A 20,580-nucleotide genomic window follows, 5' to 3' on the forward strand; every position below is an offset into this window, starting at 1 on the left:
CAGTCGCCACCTTAAAACATTACATTCGCTTTCAACCGTATTTACCTGTTCAATAATTGATTTCGACTTCGCAATTGATTCCTTCAGCAATATTACCAATAATTTCGCAATGCAACTTTTAGTGAATTAAGCACGAATCTACACCATTAATTTCACAAACGAATTCCAACCTCAAATCGCACTTGACCACCGCCGATTATAATAAATCGAACGAACCAGTTTGACCAAAGACAATGACATATTCAATGTGGTCACGCATCCTGTCATCAATTTCAGCGTTCGTGACACTGAGCTGCTTATTCAAATTTTAGGATTTCGCTCACGGCCTAATCGTGAATTCCAACGGATGATAACGAGTTGCTGGCGACTCTGACATGACCTCGAAATTCAGATCCTAATATGCTACTAGGGTGTCTGGACCAATAAGTTCAAAGTAATTTAAGTTTTCCAATTCCAATTGAGAGTGCATTTTATGGCAACCGAAAATGTTTGGCAGTCGTCACGGCACGGTAGGCTGGGCAGAGGGGGGGGGGGGCAAGGATCAGGGATTGAGCAGACTTTTCAACAACACTCACATTCTGGAGTTTCTCTGCGCTTCCGCTTCTCAGTGTGGTCACAAGCGTCAGCGGTTGTCCTCCGGCTCGGGTCGGTCGAACTGAAGAGGCTTCTCGCGGGTGACCCCGGACTGACGGCGGCTCCCAGAAGGCGTCCCCGGCTCCAGCTGCAGACTGTGACTCTCGGCTGCTCGACTGTGATTCTCTCTCTGGTTGGGTGGCGCACCCTTTTATAGTTGGGGGGGGAGGGGTGACTGCCACGCCCTTGCGACGTCATCTTCCTCTGCCTTCTTCTGGTGGGTGGGGCCGTAAGATGGCGCCCTCTGTCCTGTTTAGTCACCTTGCTCCTCTGTGCCTGCAATTTTTGGCCGTCGAATCGTCTTCGTGTTGAGTGCTTTATCATTTTAGTAATCGCTGGCATAAAACAATCCCCGAAAGGTTTGTGATTTTCGAGTTTTAATTTTGATTCTTCAATTTCATTTTATTCAAACTTTTGTTTCCTTCCGTTTCGTCTGCCGCCAACGCCCCTGTGACGTCACTCTTGCTCCGCCCACCGTACCGGGGCGTGGCCGTAAGTCAGCGCCTTCTTCCTCTGCGGAGATCTCTGGAACTACCTCATGAGGCCATTGTGAGGTCGGTCACCCGGCTGTTTTGCCAGGTTCACTCACCCTGGGTTGCTGTGCCCGACAAAGGAGGCTGTGTGCTCCAGCCGGCATCCATCCTTGACACTGCTCCATGATCTGTTGACATATCTTACTGATCCAGCGTTATTTGAGGAGGCTCGGAACGCTCATCCTGCGGTAGCTGTCTCCATAGGCGAGCGTCGTAATGAGAGTTTAACGGCTGCCCATTGCGAAGACCTCTGGAACTACAGCGTTTTTGCTTGCCGTAGGATCTTTCTGGTTTTGCCATTCCCTCCGTGGGACTCAGCGCGGCGCAGCTGTTGTGGTACCTGACAGAGTACGTGACAAGTGACAGAGTACCTTAACGTGCTCGCTCGCCGCCGCCGCCGGCCGCAGTTCTGACGTAGCTTGTTGACTCAGCTGTGCCTCGGCGGTTCGTACTGATGTGACCGGCATCGTCTTCTCGCAGATGTGTCTACTGCGGGCTATTCTCACGGACAGTGCTCGTTGAGGGAGTTGGGGAAAAGTGCTGAATGGGGATGGCGGGCCTGGTGACGGGGGGGGGGGGGTGTAGTGAATAATGAGAGGGGAGGAGAGCGCAGCAGCAGCGCTCCGCTCAGCTGTGCGTCACCCGGTAGCAGCGACGGGTGTGTGAATGGAGGGCTAGGCCTGTGACCGGACTGCGAGGGGGGGGGACTGCCAGACCGAGCCGTGCCGAAAAGATATTACGTTAAATGTTCAAGATGTAGCGTGCTACATCTTCAGTCCAAACAACCCTAGTTGCGTCCTCGCAACTCATACAAAAAAAAGTCACACCCCTTACTCATCTAAATCTACACAATCATCTGATCTTCAGCAACGCCTACAACATGACATCGTATACCTAGTACAGTACACACACGCACCTGTTGTTCCTCGTCCCCACCTCAGTTTGTCGTTCACCAGATCCGGGTCACGGGCACCAACCACTTTGGTTAGTCCGATGTCGTTGGCCGTCCCGTAAGCGGCTTCTCAGGAGGGTGAAGACCTCTATGGCAGCCCAGGTGGGCGGCCTCCCCAGCAGTTCGGGTGGCGGCCTCCATGGCAGCCCGGGTGGGCAGCCTTCACGGCAGCTCGGGTGGCAGCCTGGGTGGGGCGGCCTCCACGGCAGCCTGGGTGGGGAGCTTCCACAGCAGCCCGGATGGCGGCTCCATGGCGGCCCGGGTTGGCAGTTTGCACGGCGGCCCGTGTGGGCAGCCCACGTGGCAGCCCAGGTGGATGACCTCCGTGGCAGTCCGGGTAGGTGACCTCCATGGCAGGCCCTGCCGAGACCTCCGTGGCCGCCCGGGTGGCAGGCTCCGTGGCAGCTCAGGTGGGCGACCTCCATGGCAGCCCAGGTAGGTGACCTCCATGACAGGCCCTGCCGCGACCTCCGTGGCCGCCCGGGTGGCAGGCTCCGTGGCAGCTCAGGTGGGCGACCTCCATTGCAGCTCAGGTGGGTGGCCCCCGAGGCAGCACATCTGAATACATCGTTTGGCAGTTGGTCTTGCAGCATCCTGGCACCCTCTCCTCGCTCACCAACTTGATCATCGCCTTGGCTGTGTTGTGAAGACGACCGTGTTTGATTTTGATTCAGTACAACACGAGCATTCCGCCTGTTCTTCTTCCTCTTCTGCTTTTGATATTGCTGTCCTCTTATCATCAATGCTCTAGAAAGTTCGAGCTCTCCTTTGCAATACAGCAGCTGACCTTGACTTGGACTTGTTATACAGCAGAACGTAGAAGAATTGATATGCTGATGCAAACAATTGTCAAGTTTCATTTTCGGCCTGACTTCTGTATTAGTCTGATCCTTTGTTCATGAGACAGCTTCATTTCCTTATCTTATCTTCAACAACTTCTTCTATGTCCTTTTTCAGTATTCGTAAGACCGCTTCCTCTCATCAGTTCCTTCACGTCGACCCCTGCAGCACGTTCATTTCCATTGCTGTCAGTATTTCGAACACATGCCCAATTCTTCAACTTTCCTGTCATCAGCCACCATCATAAGCTTCATCATCTTCACACAGCCTTCTTTAGCTCATCCTCTTTCTTCACGTCGACACCTGCAGCACGCTCGTTTCCACTGCTGCCAGTATTTCGAACACCTGCTCCTTTCTTCAACTTCTTCCTCTTCTCCATACGGTTGACTTTCAATTCATCAACTTCGGGTTCGGCGGCTTGTGCCAGTCTACCAGCTTCACAATTTGAGAATTATCAAATCCCCACGTTTTGGGCGCCATTTGTAGCGAGGTAAAGAAAGAAGAAAGAAAGAATAGAGGCAGGAGTACTTCATCTGCGGTTAATCAAACAGCGGTCCATTGTTGTTCAACTGGTTGTAGCAGAAGAGAATAATTCGCTGCTGTAATGCTGTCGGTAGTAGAGCTGGTGATACAGGGGAACCTGAGAGTCGTTGAAGAGATCCTGAGATAGCTATAGGGAGGGATCCAGATAGTGATGAGATCCTGAGATAGATGTTGAGATCCACCTGAGGGAGATGTAGATATCCCTGAGGGAGATGTCTAGAGATAGATCCACCTTGCATACAAATACATCTGATGGAAGATGCTTTTTAATTTAGAGGCTTGATGATTCTGTTCATTGTATAGACCATGATGCACGAGATGCTTCTTCACTGCTCGGATTTGGGATAGAGGGATCCGATCAGCTGGGTTTGCGGCACAGTTGGGCAGGCGAAGGACAGGGCATTCGAAGTCCCGATGACCACTGCCAAACATATGGGTGGTAATTACATTGATAAATTGAATGTGATCATTTGTCCAGTCACCCATTCCTATACTGGCCTTCCCATTAAGAAAATTGCCCACTTAATTCGTATTAGCGTTGCTAGTTTTAACTGCCCTCGAGAATCATTTGTTCGACTGCCGTAACCGAATTCTATCAAATTCCTATCGGCCTTATTCTAAGATTCATGCGTCGTCATTCTCACACCCTTGCTCGCATTACGTTTGCATTTCATGTATACACCCAAATTTAATTGATAGCCCCCGAAATTCCCTCCGATAGTGTTAGGCGTCTTACAAACCAGGGTCTCCCCGGCGAGATAAATGTCTCTTTCCGAAATCCATATGCATGCTCCGCTAACCGGCGACTAAGATACTTATCGCAGGGCCGTCCAGAATAATTGCACAAATATCCACCCTGCTAATTTATGGGATTCACTACACGTCCGATAGACTTATGGTACACATATACGCGATTTACATCCGACTTATCTCTCTATCCGGGAGAGATTACCTATGCCCTCTTCCGGTCCGCGTGTAACACCTCCGTTCACGACCCAGGGACCACCGTTCATATCCTGGAACTCTCCTCAGGAACTCTCCTTAAACCATGGGATTTACTCTTCAAGGCCTTACGTGTCCTGGAGTACATTCTTCCCTCCCCTGAGGCTGTCCAGTACCGATTAACGTACCTTTACGAAATAAGTATGAGGACTTATCCGGGACACTACGGCTCGCCTTATCCGCCCTTTGGGTGACTCACCCCTGACCTTCGGCTTACTGCCTTTGGCATAACTTACTCTCCACTGCACTGTGCCAATCTTCCCCCTTCCCCCTGCCGTAGAAACCTCTCACTGCCTTCTCACCCAGTGTTACCTAAGCGGGAAAATTAACCCGCGCCCTGCTGGGGGGGGGGTGTTTGAACACCCCCCCCCCTTGTGGTTTTTCGCGAATATCTCAAAAACGGCGGCGCGGAGCGCCGTCGTTTTTGGTACACCTTATCATACATCAATTCTACACATGTTGTGAAAATTTCAGACCAAGGTCATTCAAGGTCAGGTCACCAGGTCACTTGAAGTGACCTCACCTCATAAAAAGTTTCTATGTCTGTCATAGCTACACCGAGTGACCGATCGCTTTGAAACTTTCAGCGATTGCTAAGAGCAATAGCATGTACAAAATGTATATCTCAGAATTTTGATATCGATGACCTAAGGTCAGGTCAATTTTGCGACCTCCCCATTATAAGTCAATGGGAGAAAATTGAAATGCGCCTCTTTTGGACAAAAGACATTATTAACACTCCCAAACACCGAATTACAAGTGTTTTAGACACACTGAACATGAAAATGGTGTCCGTGACCCTTGTTTATGCCCTGAGGTCATCTTAGGTCACGAATGGTATCTAACAATTTTTCGCAAATAACTTTTGATAGAGGCATGCTAGAGCAATGAAAACGCCTTAGATGTGTTCAGCTCGACGATACGGATCGACTGATATGCAACATGACCCTTTCCGGTCAGGTCATGACCTTGACCTGAGGTCAAATTTTCAAGTTGACCTTTCAAGGTCAACTTATAGTTCATTCGATGCGTCTTGACGAGAGGAACACAATGCCGGTAAAAGTAAGCACGTACAATGCTTGGGTCAAAAGTTATTGCAGAAAAACTGTTTCCGAAAAAATCGGCTATTTTTGCAGTTTTTGCCCCCTGCAGGCAAAACCGTTGACGTTAGGTCAAATCTGAGAGAATTACTCAGAAAGGGATTTAATAGGGCTATCGAATGCGCTTTTCCGCGGCGCTGTAGCTCTATTGGTTCTCTAGTTATGCGTCGGCTTCTTGGAAATTTTCGACATTCAACCTGGAAATCGGCGAAATTTTGCCTTCAATGACCTCTGGTGACCTGACCTTTGACCTGACCAAAAAATTGACCGAAGTGATTTCGTCATTATTTTTTACGTTCTTTCGAACGCCGCCTTCCGCGTATCGCTACGTGGCCCAGGAGCCGAGTTACAAGGGGGGGTGTTCAAACACCCCCCCCCCCCAGCAGGGCGTGGAAATCCAGGACCCCCAGCCGGGCGCGGGTTAACAGTGGCCGGTACCACTGGCGGAAAACGTGCATATGCCCTGCGTACGTGACGGTGTGTCCCTCTTATTATTCCGGTCTGGACGTGGGTTTAGAGAAGTGCATCTGTGTCTCATACAGTCATGCTGGTAAACGTTACGCCATAGGAGACGGGCAAACAAGCCGTCTGTGCCTCATAATGCCCTGTGCCAATATTGATGGAGTAATTATTGGCGCTAACTCGCAAAAAGCGTATAACAGAAACGCGTTATTTATCCAAACCAAATCGTAATCTCTAGTCATAATTTCTGCTGCACACGTGAACCTAATCATCAGTTCTCGTATACAACCCTAGCAGACCTTGAACCGCTCTTGATTTAATCAGATGATCTAGAACCAATTAGTACGCACCGATCTGTCGTCTGGTTGTGACCGCCGTATCATAGTAAATTACTGAGTGCTCAAACGGAAATGACTCCTTGAAACTCGCTCGATAGTTTCTGATGGCAGTTTCTGATGGACTACTAGTTACCTATACAATTTATCTTTATAGAATGCCAGAATATTGTCATACGGATCGCTAGCTTTTCAGAGGAAATCTAATTTAAATCATCCTATCAACAGTAAACAATGCACATCAAACGAACTGCAGTCTAGATATTACATAGCATGTCGTATTTAGAATTATGCATTAACTGTTTACGTTCTTATCCCGTGGCAACTTTCCACAACTAACCATGCCTATACCTACGATGACCTTCACCTACCGCACGCGCCCCAATTACGGCTAACCCACTGCCCCTGTTGTGGCTGCTCCTCGCGCCCTCTGGCGGCTCAACGCCCGCGTCGGGGACGACGAATACCACGGCCGCCGGCCAGCGCCGCGTCGACACCGTCAGTCACAGTCACGCCGTTATGGGCGCGTCAACACTCGCGGTACAGTGCTCGTGTGTGTTGTCTCTTCTGGCCGGGTAGATTCACCGGATGTGTCAGTGAGTGTGAATCTGGTAAAATATTGCTGCAATATCTCCCTGTTCGACACCTCATCAGCTCCATTCGACGTAAGTTTTTTTTTAATTAAATTCCTGTCCCATTTAATCGTTCCCCAACAAAGATGGTCCTTTCTAGTATTTATTCTACAAAAGCACAACGATCGGTACCTATATTAGTCGCATATTATTTCTAATCACAAACAATTCTACATCTACCTGTTACTCGACATTTCGCAATTTCAATGACGCAAAGTGACCATCTAAAGTCGCAAAGTGTCAAACCGTCAACCCCAAACCACTGCTCACAACTCTGCACCTAAGTAACAGAAGAAATTCCGCCATAAGCTCAAGCATTCGTATCTGTCGAAAATCATAACTCATAGCCATATTCATAGATCGATCGCATGAATCAGTCGCCACCTTAAAACATTACATTCGCTTTCAACCGTATTTACCTGTTCAATAATTGATTTCGACTTCGCAATTGATTCCTTCAGCAATATTACCAATAATTTCGCAATGCAACTTTTAGTGAATTAAGCACGAATCTACACCATTAATTTCACAAACGAATTCCAACCTCAAATCGCACTTGACCACCGCCGATTATAATAAATCGAACGAACCAGTTTGACCAAAGACAATGACATATTCAATGTGGTCACGCATCCTGTCATCAATTTCAGCGTTCGTGACACTGAGCTGCTTATTCAAATTTTAGGATTTCGCTCACGGCCTAATCGTGAATTCCAACGGATGATAACGAGTTGCTGGCGACTCTGACATGACCTCGAAATTCAGATCCTAATATGCTACTAGGGTGTCTGGACCAATAAGTTCAAAGTAATTTAAGTTTTCCAATTCCAATTGAGAGTGCATTTTATGGCAACCGAAAATGTTTGGCAGTCGTCACGGCACGGTAGGCTGGGCAGAGGGGGGGGGGGGCAAGGATCAGGGATTGAGCAGACTTTTCAACAACACTCACATTCTGGAGTTTCTCTGCGCTTCCGCTTCTCAGTGTGGTCACAAGCGTCAGCGGTTGTCCTCCGGCTCGGGTCGGTCGAACTGAAGAGGCTTCTCGCGGGTGACCCCGGACTGACGGCGGCTCCCAGAAGGCGTCCCCGGCTCCAGCTGCAGACTGTGACTCTCGGCTGCTCGACTGTGATTCTCTCTCTGGTTGGGTGGCGCACCCTTTTATAGTTGGGGGGGGGGAGGGGTGACTGCCACGCCCTTGCGACGTCATCTTCCTCTGCCTTCTTCTGGTGGGTGGGGCCGTAAGATGGCGCCCTCTGTCCTGTTTAGTCACCTTGCTCCTCTGTGCCTGCAATTTTTGGCCGTCGAATCGTCTTCGTGTTGAGTGCTTTATCATTTTAGTAATCGCTGGCATAAAACAATCCCCGAAAGGTTTGTGATTTTCGAGTTTTAATTTTGATTCTTCAATTTCATTTTATTCAAACTTTTGTTTCCTTCCGTTTCGTCTGCCGCCAACGCCCCTGTGACGTCACTCTTGCTCCGCCCACCGTACCGGGGCGTGGCCGTAAGTCAGCGCCTTCTTCCTCTGCGGAGATCTCTGGAACTACCTCATGAGGCCATTGTGAGGTCGGTCACCCGGCTGTTTTGCCAGGTTCACTCACCCTGGGTTGCTGTGCCCGACAAAGGAGGCTGTGTGCTCCAGCCGGCATCCATCCTTGACACTGCTCCATGATCTGTTGACATATCTTACTGATCCAGCGTTATTTGAGGAGGCTCGGATCGCTCATCCTGCGGTAGCTGTCTCCATAGGCGAGCGTCGTAATGAGAGTTTAACGGCTGCCCATTGCGAAGACCTCTGGAACTACAGCGTTTTTGCTTGCCGTAGGATCTTTCTGGTTTTGCCATTCCCTCCGTGGGACTCAGCGCGGCGCAGCTGTTGTGGTACCTGACAGAGTACGTGACAAGTGACAGAGTACCTTAACGTGCTCGCTCGCCGCCGCCGCCGGCCGCAGTTCTGACGTAGCTTGTTGACTCAGCTGTGCCTCGGCGGTTCGTACTGATGTGACCGGCATCGTCTTCTCGCAGATGTGTCTACTGCGGGCTATTCTCACGGACAGTGCTCGTTGAGGGAGTTGGGGAAAAGTGCTGAATGGGGATGGCGGGCCTGGTGACGGGGGGGGGGGGTAGTGAATAATGAGAGGGGAGGAGAGCGCAGCAGCAGCGCTCCGCTCAGCTGTGCGTCACCCGGTAGCAGCGACGGGTGTGTGAATGGAGGGCTAGGCCTGTGACCGGACTGCGAGGGGGGGGGGGGACTGCCAGACCGAGCCGTGCCGAAAAGATATTACGTTAAATGTTCAAGATGTAGCGTGCTACACACTGAGCTGCACCGTATCCAGCTGGGAACAGCCGTGAAGGGCGGACAGCACAGTTTCGCAAATGACGCCGGATCCGACAACACCGACGTCTTTCAAGCCAGTGAGGGCAGCCAGGAGGCGTTCCGTCGCCTCCGGTGTCACGGACGGTGAGTCTGTAAAACAAATACAGACATAGGTACATACCGACTGGAATGGCTGGAACTGAAGATGAATATATTGAATAATACATATTATCAGCAATATATGCCTATTACCAACCGGTAGGACGCCTTTTTGGGAAACGGACAAGCGAGTGCAATAAAGGAATAGTGGAAAAGCGCAGTAGTAAGATCCAACTGCTTTATATGGGCCATCCTTCCAACCAGTCCATAATAGCGTAGCAGCCTCGTGTGCCCCTCGTTATTGAGAATAAGATGCATAAGCATATATTATTACATGGCTCCTGTGTTAATTTGGCATGAGATATTTTTTACTATTGCCCGTCATCAGGTTACTGACCTTTCACTGTCAGGTTACTGACCTTTCTGAAGGTGAGAAGCGGTTGCCATGTCAACGGTCAATAGTAAGTTGCTCGCGCAGTGGTGTTTGAACAAAAATTCAAATGTCGTAATTTTATCGTCGTTTTCTCAGACTGTTCAGTTTGATTTCGTGATGTCGTGATTGGCTAGTCAAGTCATCAAGAAATGGGCCGTCATTTGAACATGTCCGTTCAAATACCCCGAATTAATTTGTTGGAGCCGCATGAATTGGATGAGCTATTTTCATCGCGCAGGGCTCATGGCACTACAAAGGTGATTAAATCAGCAGAAGACGTCTTCATTGAGTTCTTGCAAGTAAAAGGCATATCTGTTGAAAGCTGCATGCACAGCAACGATGTCCTGGACAACGCTGTGAAGGAGTTCTTCATTACTGTAAAACGCAAGGACGGTGAACGCTACAAATCGAAGAGTCTCCACACTCTCAAGTACGGCGTGGCGTGAAACATATAAAGCTAAGTGTGTGCCGTAGACATTTGACGTGGCTATGATTGTATATCCAATACATTCAATTGTACCATGATATTTGTGTTTGGATATTTTTTATTACGGGATGAATGAGTACTAAGTAAAGATTCCGAGAGTTGGCCATGTAATAAAACGAATACTGCATGGGGGAGCGGGCAATAGCAAAAAATATTGCCCTCTGTAACGTCACTGTCGCCCTCGGGTGAAGACCTCCACAAGTGCTATTGCCCTCGGCTTCGCCTCGGGCAATAGCACTTGTTTCGGTCTTCACCCTCGGGCGACAGTGACGTCACATCGGGCAATATTTTTTGCTATTGCCCGCTCCCCCATGCAGTATTCGTATACTATACCCATACATAATAGCCAAATGCATATACTATAGGGTAGTGTGGGGTAATTTGAACATATTTTTACGTCTTCTCCGTTGTACCAAATTCCAGTTCAACCCTGGATGAAGAAAAACTGTTTCAGTAGCGCAAGTGTCACTTGCTTTCACCATGCAAGCCTCATTTTTGGACGAGCCGAGCATACCTTGAATAGCATAGCCTCACTTCTCCACCAAGTCACGGTGTGTTCAAATTGCCCCACCGTGGGGTAATTTGAACATACTGCCTTTACCTGTCATAAAAACGATAGTCTCGCCAGCACCGATGTTGTTTGACCCATAAACAAATAGGCAGAACAATTCTAAACATACCTTCACTTGAAAAATCAACACAACAGCAAAAATAACAGTTGCAGAGTATCAATATCTGCACGCGTCACACCGGTCAGTTGACAGAATTCGCCCCTCACAGAACGTCTATCATTTTTGTTCGACAAAAACTCTCCCAACCTTACTACATCTTTTAAAGTGGTGCAAATCGAAACCTGGACATTTGGAGTTCTGATTTTGTCCAATGTCCAATTCGGAATTGGTTGGACAAAGGTAGCAGACTGGACAACATTGAACGATGGCTTGCTACACTTCAGCGCTTTTTATAAAGTAATCGTGCATAGAATTGATTGGCGAATGGAAAGCTTGTTAAGCTCTCAATATAATGAACACTTTTCGGCTGGTAAAATTGCATGTTAAGCAATATAAATGACGGTTTTGAGTGTTGATAGCTGCATAATATTCGGACATATTTGGACAAATAGTTGACTTTAACATTTTTGGACGGAAAATCAACGAAAATGCCGGACATTAGAGGGATATTAGACGTAAATTTTCTAAAACTGGCATCACTTATCTGCTACTGCTTTGGTTCGAAAATACTGGCAAAAAAAAAAACTGGGAGCGTTGTTTTTTTCGGAGGTATCCCTGTCTTCATTGAAATTCTCACACTATGTTCAAATTACCCCACGCTAAAAGTTATTTTGCCATTTTAAAAAACAGGGTTCAAAAGCAAATTTCTTGGATTGAAGGCACTGATTAGGTCATTATACAACAAAAGCCGTTGCGTATTAGGCGCTAGCAATGCAAGATTTTGCGCTGCAATGAAGTTGCAATGACGTGTTGTTAGGCGTTTTTCCTTGCGAAATTGATTTTTTACACTGTGCGTCAACATCTTCATTCCCTGAAACTTTAAACCCCGTTCATATGATAGCCCTTTTAGTTACGATAATTTCTCTCATTGGTCTTATTGTCATGCCACTTATGGATTTTCCGTAATTTTGTGTTATTCACACTATGTTCAAATTGCCCCACATGTTCAAATTACCCCACCCTACCCTACTCATTGGCATGATCGGTACGATATGTGTTTGACGATAAACGCTACGTTTTGTCAACTTGATAAAGAGCAGTAGTAAGCGGAACATAAGAGCCACGTGTTCCCTACATTTGTCATGGCCATTGGTCAGTGGTCACGATGTCTTGGCACCGATGCTCTACTCGTGTTGGTGTTGCTCACCACGAATGAACAGCTTGGTGACTGTGTGGGTCGCCAGGACAGCCAGCTGGTCCAGGAGTGTGTCCGTTGCTGACAGTACACCGACCAGCACTCCCTCCGACGGGCATCTATTGAAAGTCAGCGGTGCCCCAGTCATCCCCGACCCTGTGGAGAGGGACATAATCACCTATCAACACTGTGACTGTACACTCAGTGTACACTGTACAGTGTACAGGGGAAAGTATTAGCCGTGGACTATAGTCAGCTCATAAGGAGACAACAATATAGGACAAACAGATGGCATAAAGATTACCTGGCTCCTTATACGAGTCTTATTCTGTAATTCATAAAGAACTGGAATTATTTATTGTTTCATCGTATTCAGATCTTGCATTCTCTTTTATTGCATTTGTGTTAGGTCAAGCCATAGCCTCTCTTGAAAGTATCACGTCTCGAAAGTATCGCTATCGCTCCCTAGTTTGAGAGCCCTGGCTTTATAGGGTCGGCTGCCTGGCCGTACCGTACCGTTGTCACGGTGTCATGGGTCCTCGAGGCGACCAACCCTAAAAAGCCAAGGGTTTGCAAACCAGGGAGCGATCTCAAACCATGGAGCAGTAGAGATACTTTCGAGACACGATACTTTCAAGAGAGACTATACATACCGTACCCAACCTGTTTATAAGCTTACAAAAAAAAGAAGTATAACCGAACAAATTTGACCTTCCCTTCTTCACTATGTTCTGCCTCTCACACACAAAACATGTAACAATTACAGGAGAATTAATTGTTTTCCCTTTTAGGCTACGCGCATATCCCACAACCCTTCTCACCAGTAATGTCCAGTCTCTTCAGCGACTTGGGCAGCAGCCGAAGCCACTTGCCGGAGCTGTCCACGGGTGGGCTCACATCAAGCCGCTCCAGAGCCTTCAGCGGCTCCAGCAGGGCCTCCAGCTGCCAGTCGTTGATGCCGGCCGGCAGCGTCAGCTCACAAAGACTGGAGGCGTTGGCACGCGCCAGCCGGCGCAGGGCAGAGACCCGCAGCTTAAAGCCGCGCAGGTTGGCCTTTTCCAGGGCGTGGCAGGTGGCTGCTGGAATAAAGCAACACCAGTCAGTGAAGAAGTGATCGCTCATATGGACAAGGAATGGCAGTTACAGCGGGACAAAGCGTAGGGGAGAGTGGGGTTATTTGGCAGGTGGTGTAAATTCAGGCCACCCCCACCTGTACGATGTCTTATAAAAGTGAGTGAAATAATTCTAGTCTCTATTCATTTGTCATGGGTAGAAATAACTGGAGGACAAATGTCAAAACTTTGCCCATCGTAGTTTTATTCAAAATTAATAAAGCGTTAATTTCATTAGAAAACGGTAACTTTTACTTCAGTTTACAAAGTTGTATAACGTGTAGTACGAGTATTTGGGCTAAAAACGAATTCAGACATTATAGCGCCATTCTTGGGGGTGTTCAGCGGATCCAAGAGCAATTTTATCTAATTCCGTATAGCCGTAATGACTTTATATACAAAAAAATTCAGAATGGCAATATGGGGTAATTTGGCCGGGACTAGCGGGGCAACTTGGCCGGTGTTCTCATGGTCACTATGCTGGGACGGCCGAGTTTTCATGGTCAATTGTACCATAACCTTCGCCCCAGTGCACGGTAGGCGATCGGGCCGGTCTAGCCTCGCGAAACCTCAAAGACATTTTTTTTCCGAAAATGGGGTTGGGAACTCGATTTTTTAAGAATGCATGAAAATGATCAAACTATTTTCACATAATTTATGGTGCATACCATTGCCTCATAAAATCAATAAGCTGAGAGAAATGGGGGAAGAAAGATAGGAAACTTGTTTTGAAAAGTTCTTGAAAAAAGATGCTCTTGATGCTGTTACGTCACATGTCACCTTCTGCGGTTGACAAATAATGGCGCATCTGGCGCACCACAGATTACATGTTATATCAATGGGTGAAAGATGTTGTTTGCTTCACTCTGCCATTCGCGCTGTTTTTAACTTTAAATGATGTTAAAACATTTACGGATGAAGTGTTCAGTGTCAAAAATTGATGTGTCTGCCGTGTACTATATTCCCACTTAACATGAGCGCGTGATAAACATTTTATGTACCTCGAATTTTCAAATGATAAAGATGATGAATCGGAGGATGCTGAAAAGCAAAAGCTCATTCCAATATTTGGACTACTTTACGATTAAAATGTTTACATTCCTGTCATCTTATTGATCATTTATTTGTTCTTTTTTATGAAAATAACTTAAGGCGTTGAGAACCGAGGTAATTTTTATCTACCGTGCCTTAACTTACCAGCAACAGCAATCTATCTACGCCCTACGGTGGCCAGGGAGACTGTGAAAGAAGCGTAAGATAGATTCTAAACAATTCTTTACTGAAGGGCAAAGTGCAGAGAAGAGCGCACAAGTCCTGTTTTGTGCCAGGCTGTTGCAGTAGCACTTATGAAACTCCGAAAACGATCTTCGTTCATGTCTCGAACAACATTACCCTGAGGAGATGATCGTCTGCAATAGCAGGAAGAGCTGATGCAAGTACTTTGAAATCCACTATCAAGTCGGTGCTATTGTTGTAATGATCACTGTGAGGTGAAATATTTTGTGCAAGGGCTGAGTGTAATGCCCAGGAAATGACCTCCATTCGCCCCCTGACCGGTCAGGGTTATAAAATTTGAGTGGATGGCGGTCCGTTTGGGGTTCAGATGTCAATTGTATTTTGTTACTGTCAAACAATACATGTTATGCTGGCAGCGAATGTGTGTAACGTCGTTTTTCGAAACAGAAGTTAGAACTGTAACGGCAGAGTGCTTGCTGGTCTCATCGTAAGTATTGTAAGTGTTGTAAGCAAAAGCATTGTCAATATTGTAAGTATTGTGAGCATTGATGTATGGTAGATATCACCTCACATGATCTCGGCTCAGATAACCCTCTCCGGTGTCCCTGTCAGTAAATGGCACCTGGATCATTACAGATAAGATAATTTGTCATAATTCTTAAAGAATTGGGTGGTTTTGACTCGTTTACTCGAGGTGCAGGTCGCATTTCAATACTTTTCCATAGGCTTGCAATGTAAAGGTCACGACTCTGACCTAACCTCAGGTCACAGATCAAAAATTCTGAGATATGCAAACGACACATACTGCAGGTACTGTTTTGAAGACTTGATGAGAGGAAATAACTTCGTGAAAAACTCAAGCTCTGACGTGTTTGCAAACTTTTCTGAGGTGGGGTCAACAAACCCGCTCTGGTTACCTGACCTGACCTGACCCGGCATTTTTTTTTTTTTTTGCTGAGATGTGCGCAATGAGCATTTAGGAAAAGTCACCAAATATGAGCTGAATGTCTCGCGGCGTTTGGCAATTGTACAAGAAAACCCTGAAAGGTCTCCCCGTCCGAAATAGGGTTAATGTGTATATGAAGAGTTGCAGATGCCAAACATACCCAGATCTAAGACTGCAGTTCCCAGCGCCGCTGCAACGTTTTTAAAACAAACATACATAGGACATACAAACATGTTTATTTGCATCTGTTTTGGATAATAGCAACTCATGGCGCCATCACCCGCGATAACTGTTAGGATTTGAGATATATTTTTATTTAGGCCATTAGTTTGGCTGTAATGTTTATTAATACTAGAGGTACAGGTTTACGCGATAACTGTATGTTTTGATATGTATGATTAATGGATGCATTAGTTTGGGTGTAAAAACTTGCATTTTTATTGGTTTTATTTGTGAAGAACTGGGTAACTGCTTTTAATTGAACTGTAAAGTATGATGGTGATGCATGCGATTTGTTCGAGCCCTTTGTAAGTTAGGATGTTACTCAATTCAACCCTACCCTACCCTACCCTACCCTACCCTACCATACCCTACCCTACCCCCACCCTACCCTACCCCTACACTACCCTACCCTACCCTACCCTACCCTACCCTACCCTACCCTACCTTACCATACCCTACCCTACCCTTACACTACCCTACCCTACCCTTACACTACCCTACCCTACCTTACCTTACCCTACCCCTACCCTATCCTACCCTTCCCTTACACTACCCTACCCCTACCCCTACCCTACCCTACTCTACCCTACCCTACTCCTACACTACCCTACCCTGCCCTAGCCTACCCTACCCTACCCTACCCCTACCCTACAATCCCCTACCCTACCCTACCCTACCCTACCCTACAATCCCCTACCCTACCCTACCCTACCCTACCCTACCCTACAATCCCCTACCCTACAATCCCCTACCCTACCCTACCCTACCATACCCTACCGTACCCTACCCTACCCTACCCTACCCTACCCTACCCTACCTACCCTACCCTACCCTACCCTACACTACACTACACTACCCTACACTACCACCGACAGTCCAAGTTTCAGCTAAATCGGCCCAGAAACGGCTGAGATATTGCAAGAACAAATTAATTGTATTTACTGGCGAATCCTCTTGGCGAGCGGTGCCCGGCGTCGGTATTCGTTGCCAAAGGTCAACGACCTCCCGGCTCTGATTTCGCTCAGTTTTGCAAACGAAGAAACTGAGCCTAAAGCACGTGCCTTCTGCTCGGCGCCGGTCGCGGCCCCACCACGTGCACACCGCTGAACCCACCCCCTCGAAAATTTAATGCGACAAATTAGTGCACGCGTCCGACTTACAGCGAAAATTTCACCCCCGTAGCCCTTACCGTTCCCGAGCAATAGTCTGTTGCCGATTCTAGTGTAAACCCTATGGCACACCACGTGAGCGCGCGCCACGGGCGCACCCCCGGCCGCATCGTGCCCAAAATTTAATACGACCTGTTGAATGACGTGACCCACGAGCCGTGAAGATTTCACCCCCCTGCGTCAATCGACGGCGCCGCTATAAGCGTTTTTGGGCGTAACCCCGACGGCGGACTTTTTAGGATTTATAATATAGACTAGAGGTACAGGTTTACGCGATAACTGTATGTTTTGATATGTATGATTAACGGATGCATTGGTTTGGGTGTAGAAACTTGCATTTTTATTGGTATGATTTTTGTAGAAGTGGGTAACTGCTTTTAATTGAACTGTAAAGTATGATGGTGATGCATGCGAGTTCTTCGAGCCCTTTGTAAGTTAAGATGTTACTGAACGCAACCCTACCCTACCCTACCCTACCCTACCCTACCCTACCCTACCCTACCCCTACACTACCCTACCCTACCCTACCATACCCTACCCTACCCTACCCCTACACTACACTACCCTACCCTACCCTACCCTACCCTACCATACCATACCCTACCCTATCCCTACACTACACTACCCTACCCTACCCTACCTTACCACTACCCTACCCTACCCTACCCTACTCTACCTACCCTACCCTACCCTACTACCCTACCCTACCCTACCCTACCCTACCCTACCCTACCCTACTACCCTACCCTACCCTACCCTACCCTACCTAACTCTACCCTACCTAACTCTACCCTACACTACCCTACCCTGCCCTACCATACCCTACCCTACTACCCTACCCCTACACTACCCTACCCTACCCTACCCTACCCTACCCTACTCTACCCCTACCCTACCCTACCCTACAATACCCTACCCTACCCTACCCTACCCTACCCTACCCTACCCTACTCCTACACTACCCTACCCTACCCTACCCTACCCTACCCCTTCCCCTACCCCTACCCTACCCTACCTACCCTACCCTACCTACCCTACCCTACCTAACTCTACCCTACCTAACTCTACCCTACCTAACTCTACCCTACCTAACTCTACCCTACCTAACTCTACCCTACCTAACTCTACCCTACCCTACCATACCCTACCCTAGTCCCTACCCTACCCTACCCTACACTACCCTAACCTACCCTACCATACCCTACCCTACACTACCCTAACCTACACTACCCTACCCTACCCTACCCTACCATACCCTACCCCTACCCTACCCTACCCCTACACTACCCTACCCTACCCTACCCTACCCTACACTACACTACCCTACACTACCACCGACAGTCCAAGTTTCAGCTAAATCGGCCCAGAAACGGCTGAGATATTGCAAACACAAATTTATCGTATTTAATGGCGAATCCCCTTGGCGAGCGGTGCCCGGCGCCGGTATTCGTTGTCAAAGGTCAATGACCTCCCGGCTCTGATTATTTCCAGTCAGTTTTTAAGCGAGCCTAAAGCACGTGCCCTCTGCTCGGCGACGGTCGCGGCCCCATCACGTGCACACCGCTGAACCCACCCCCTCAAGAATTTAATACGACAAATTAGTGCACGCGATCGACTTACAGCGAAAATTTCACCCCCGTAGCCCTTACCGTTCCCGAGCAATAGCCTGTTTTTGCCGATTCTAATGCTAACCCTATGGCGCACATGAGCACGCGCCACGGGCGCACCCCCGGCCACATCGTGCCCAAGATTTAATACGACCTGTTTTATTACTTGACCCACGAGTCGTGAAAATTTCACCCTCCTGCGTCCATCGACAGCGCCGCAATAAGCCTTTTTGGGAGTAACCCCGACGGCGGCGGCGTGGGCGGCGGACTTTTTAAGATTTATAATAGTAGACTAGAGGTACAGGTTTACGCGATAACTGTATGTTTTGATATGTATGATTAATGGATGCATTAGTTTGGGTGTAAAAACTTGCATTTTTATTGGTATTATTTGTGAAGAACTGGGTAACTGCTTTTGATTGAACTGTAAAGTATGATGGTGATGCATGCGAGTTGTTCGAGCCCTTTGCAAGTTAGGATGTTACTCAATTCAACCCTACCCTACCCTACCATACCCTACCCCTACCCTACCCCTACACTACCCTACCCTACCCTACCCTTACACTACCCTACCCTACCCTTACACTACCCTACTCCTACACTACCCTACCCTACCCTTACACTACCCTACCCTACCCTACCCTACCATACCCTACCCTACCATACCCTACCCTACCCTACCCTTACCCTACCCTACCCTACACTACCCTAACCTACCCTACCCTACCCATACACTACCCTACCCTACCCTACCCTACCCTGCCCTGCCCTACCCTACCCTACCCTTACACTACCCTACCCTTACACTACCCTACCCTACCCTACCCTACACTACCCTACCCTACACTACCCTACCCTACCCTACCCTACCCTACCCCTACCCTACCCTACCCTACCCTATCCTACACTACACTACACTACCACCGACAGTCCAAGTTTCAGCTAAATCGGCCCAGAAACGGCTGAGATATTGCAAGAACAAATTAATTGTATATACTGGCGAATCCTCTTGGCGAGCGGTGCCCGGCGCCGGTATTCGTTGTCAAAGGTCAACGACCTCCCGGCTCTGATGCTTTTGACTCAGTTTAGCAAGCGAACAACTGAGCCTAAAGCACGTGCACTCTGCTCGGCGCCGGTCGCGGCCCCATCACGTGCACACCGCTGAACCCACCCCCTCAAGAATTTAATACGACAAATGAGTGCACGCGATCGACTTACAGCGAAAATTTCACCCCCGTAGCCCTTACCGTTCCCGAGCAATAGCCTGTTTTTGCCGATTCTAATGCTAACCCTATGGCGCACATGAGCACGCGCCACGGGCGCACCCCCGGCCGCATCGTGCCCAAAATTTAATACGACCTGTTCATTTACGTGACCCACGAGTGGTAAAAATTTCACCATCCTGCGTCAATCGACGGCGCCGCAATAAGCGTTTTTGGGAGTAACCCCGACGGCGGCGTGGGCGTGGGCGGCGGCGGACTTTTTAAGATTTATAATAGTAGATAGATTAGTTGGGCGGAGTTTGGTAGTTTTTTATTTAACTTGTGGTATGTTGTGCTGATTGCGGGTTGTTCAAACCTTTCAAATGTAAGGACCTTATTGAACTCAACCCTACCCCTACACTACCCTACATACGACTGGACGCTTTCCAAGCCCACAAGCATCACGACGCCGAGATGGAATGTAGCCGAGAAATCACCCTCGCCATCTGCTCTAGAGCTAATCGTGTGGGGCGGCGTGTGGGGCGCCGCTTAGCCTATGGGGGTGCACTTCTAGTGGATGGGGGACGGGGGTGCACCTGCACCCCTTTCATATGGAAAGTTACTTCCCTGATTACAGCTCCCCGTATTGCACCTAATCAGGGAACGGCCAGGAAACGAAGGAACTATTTCTGGATGACAGGCGAATAACCGCTCACGCAAGGAGCGGAGCTCCGCCCCGTCCAAAGTGGCTAACAAAGCAGAGACAGAGGCAGCATCGCATCTTCCATCAAAGAACTGGTTTCTGGCTTGGAAGATGAGCTCCATCTTTGCATCCGAGTCGGTGCTGTCAGGAAT

The 20,580-nt window shown here is 48.2% G+C and overlaps 1 protein-coding gene across 1 annotated transcript in view; it reads right to left on the bottom strand.

Annotated features, from left to right (window-relative positions):
• LOC122393457 overlaps window positions 1-20,580 on the bottom strand; it is a gene marked incomplete at its 3' end in the record, with an annotated part of 144,660 nt that overhangs the window by 15,414 nt on the left and 108,666 nt on the right. Inside the window, exons 5-6 of the mRNA XM_043389475.1 lie at window positions 13,053-13,310; window positions 12,244-12,387 (exon numbers count right to left, since the gene is read on the bottom strand). Of these exons, the coding sequence (XP_043245410.1) occupies window positions 12,244-12,387; window positions 13,053-13,310 (402 nt within the window). The remainder of the gene's footprint in view (window positions 1-12,243; window positions 12,388-13,052; window positions 13,311-20,580) is intronic.

Source organism: Amphibalanus amphitrite, unplaced genomic scaffold, assembly GCF_019059575.1.
Source record: "Amphibalanus amphitrite isolate SeventyFive unplaced genomic scaffold, NRLGWU_Aamphi_draft 000536F_arrow, whole genome shotgun sequence".
NCBI classification, from domain to species: Eukaryota; Metazoa; Arthropoda; class Thecostraca; order Balanomorpha; family Balanidae; genus Amphibalanus; species Amphibalanus amphitrite.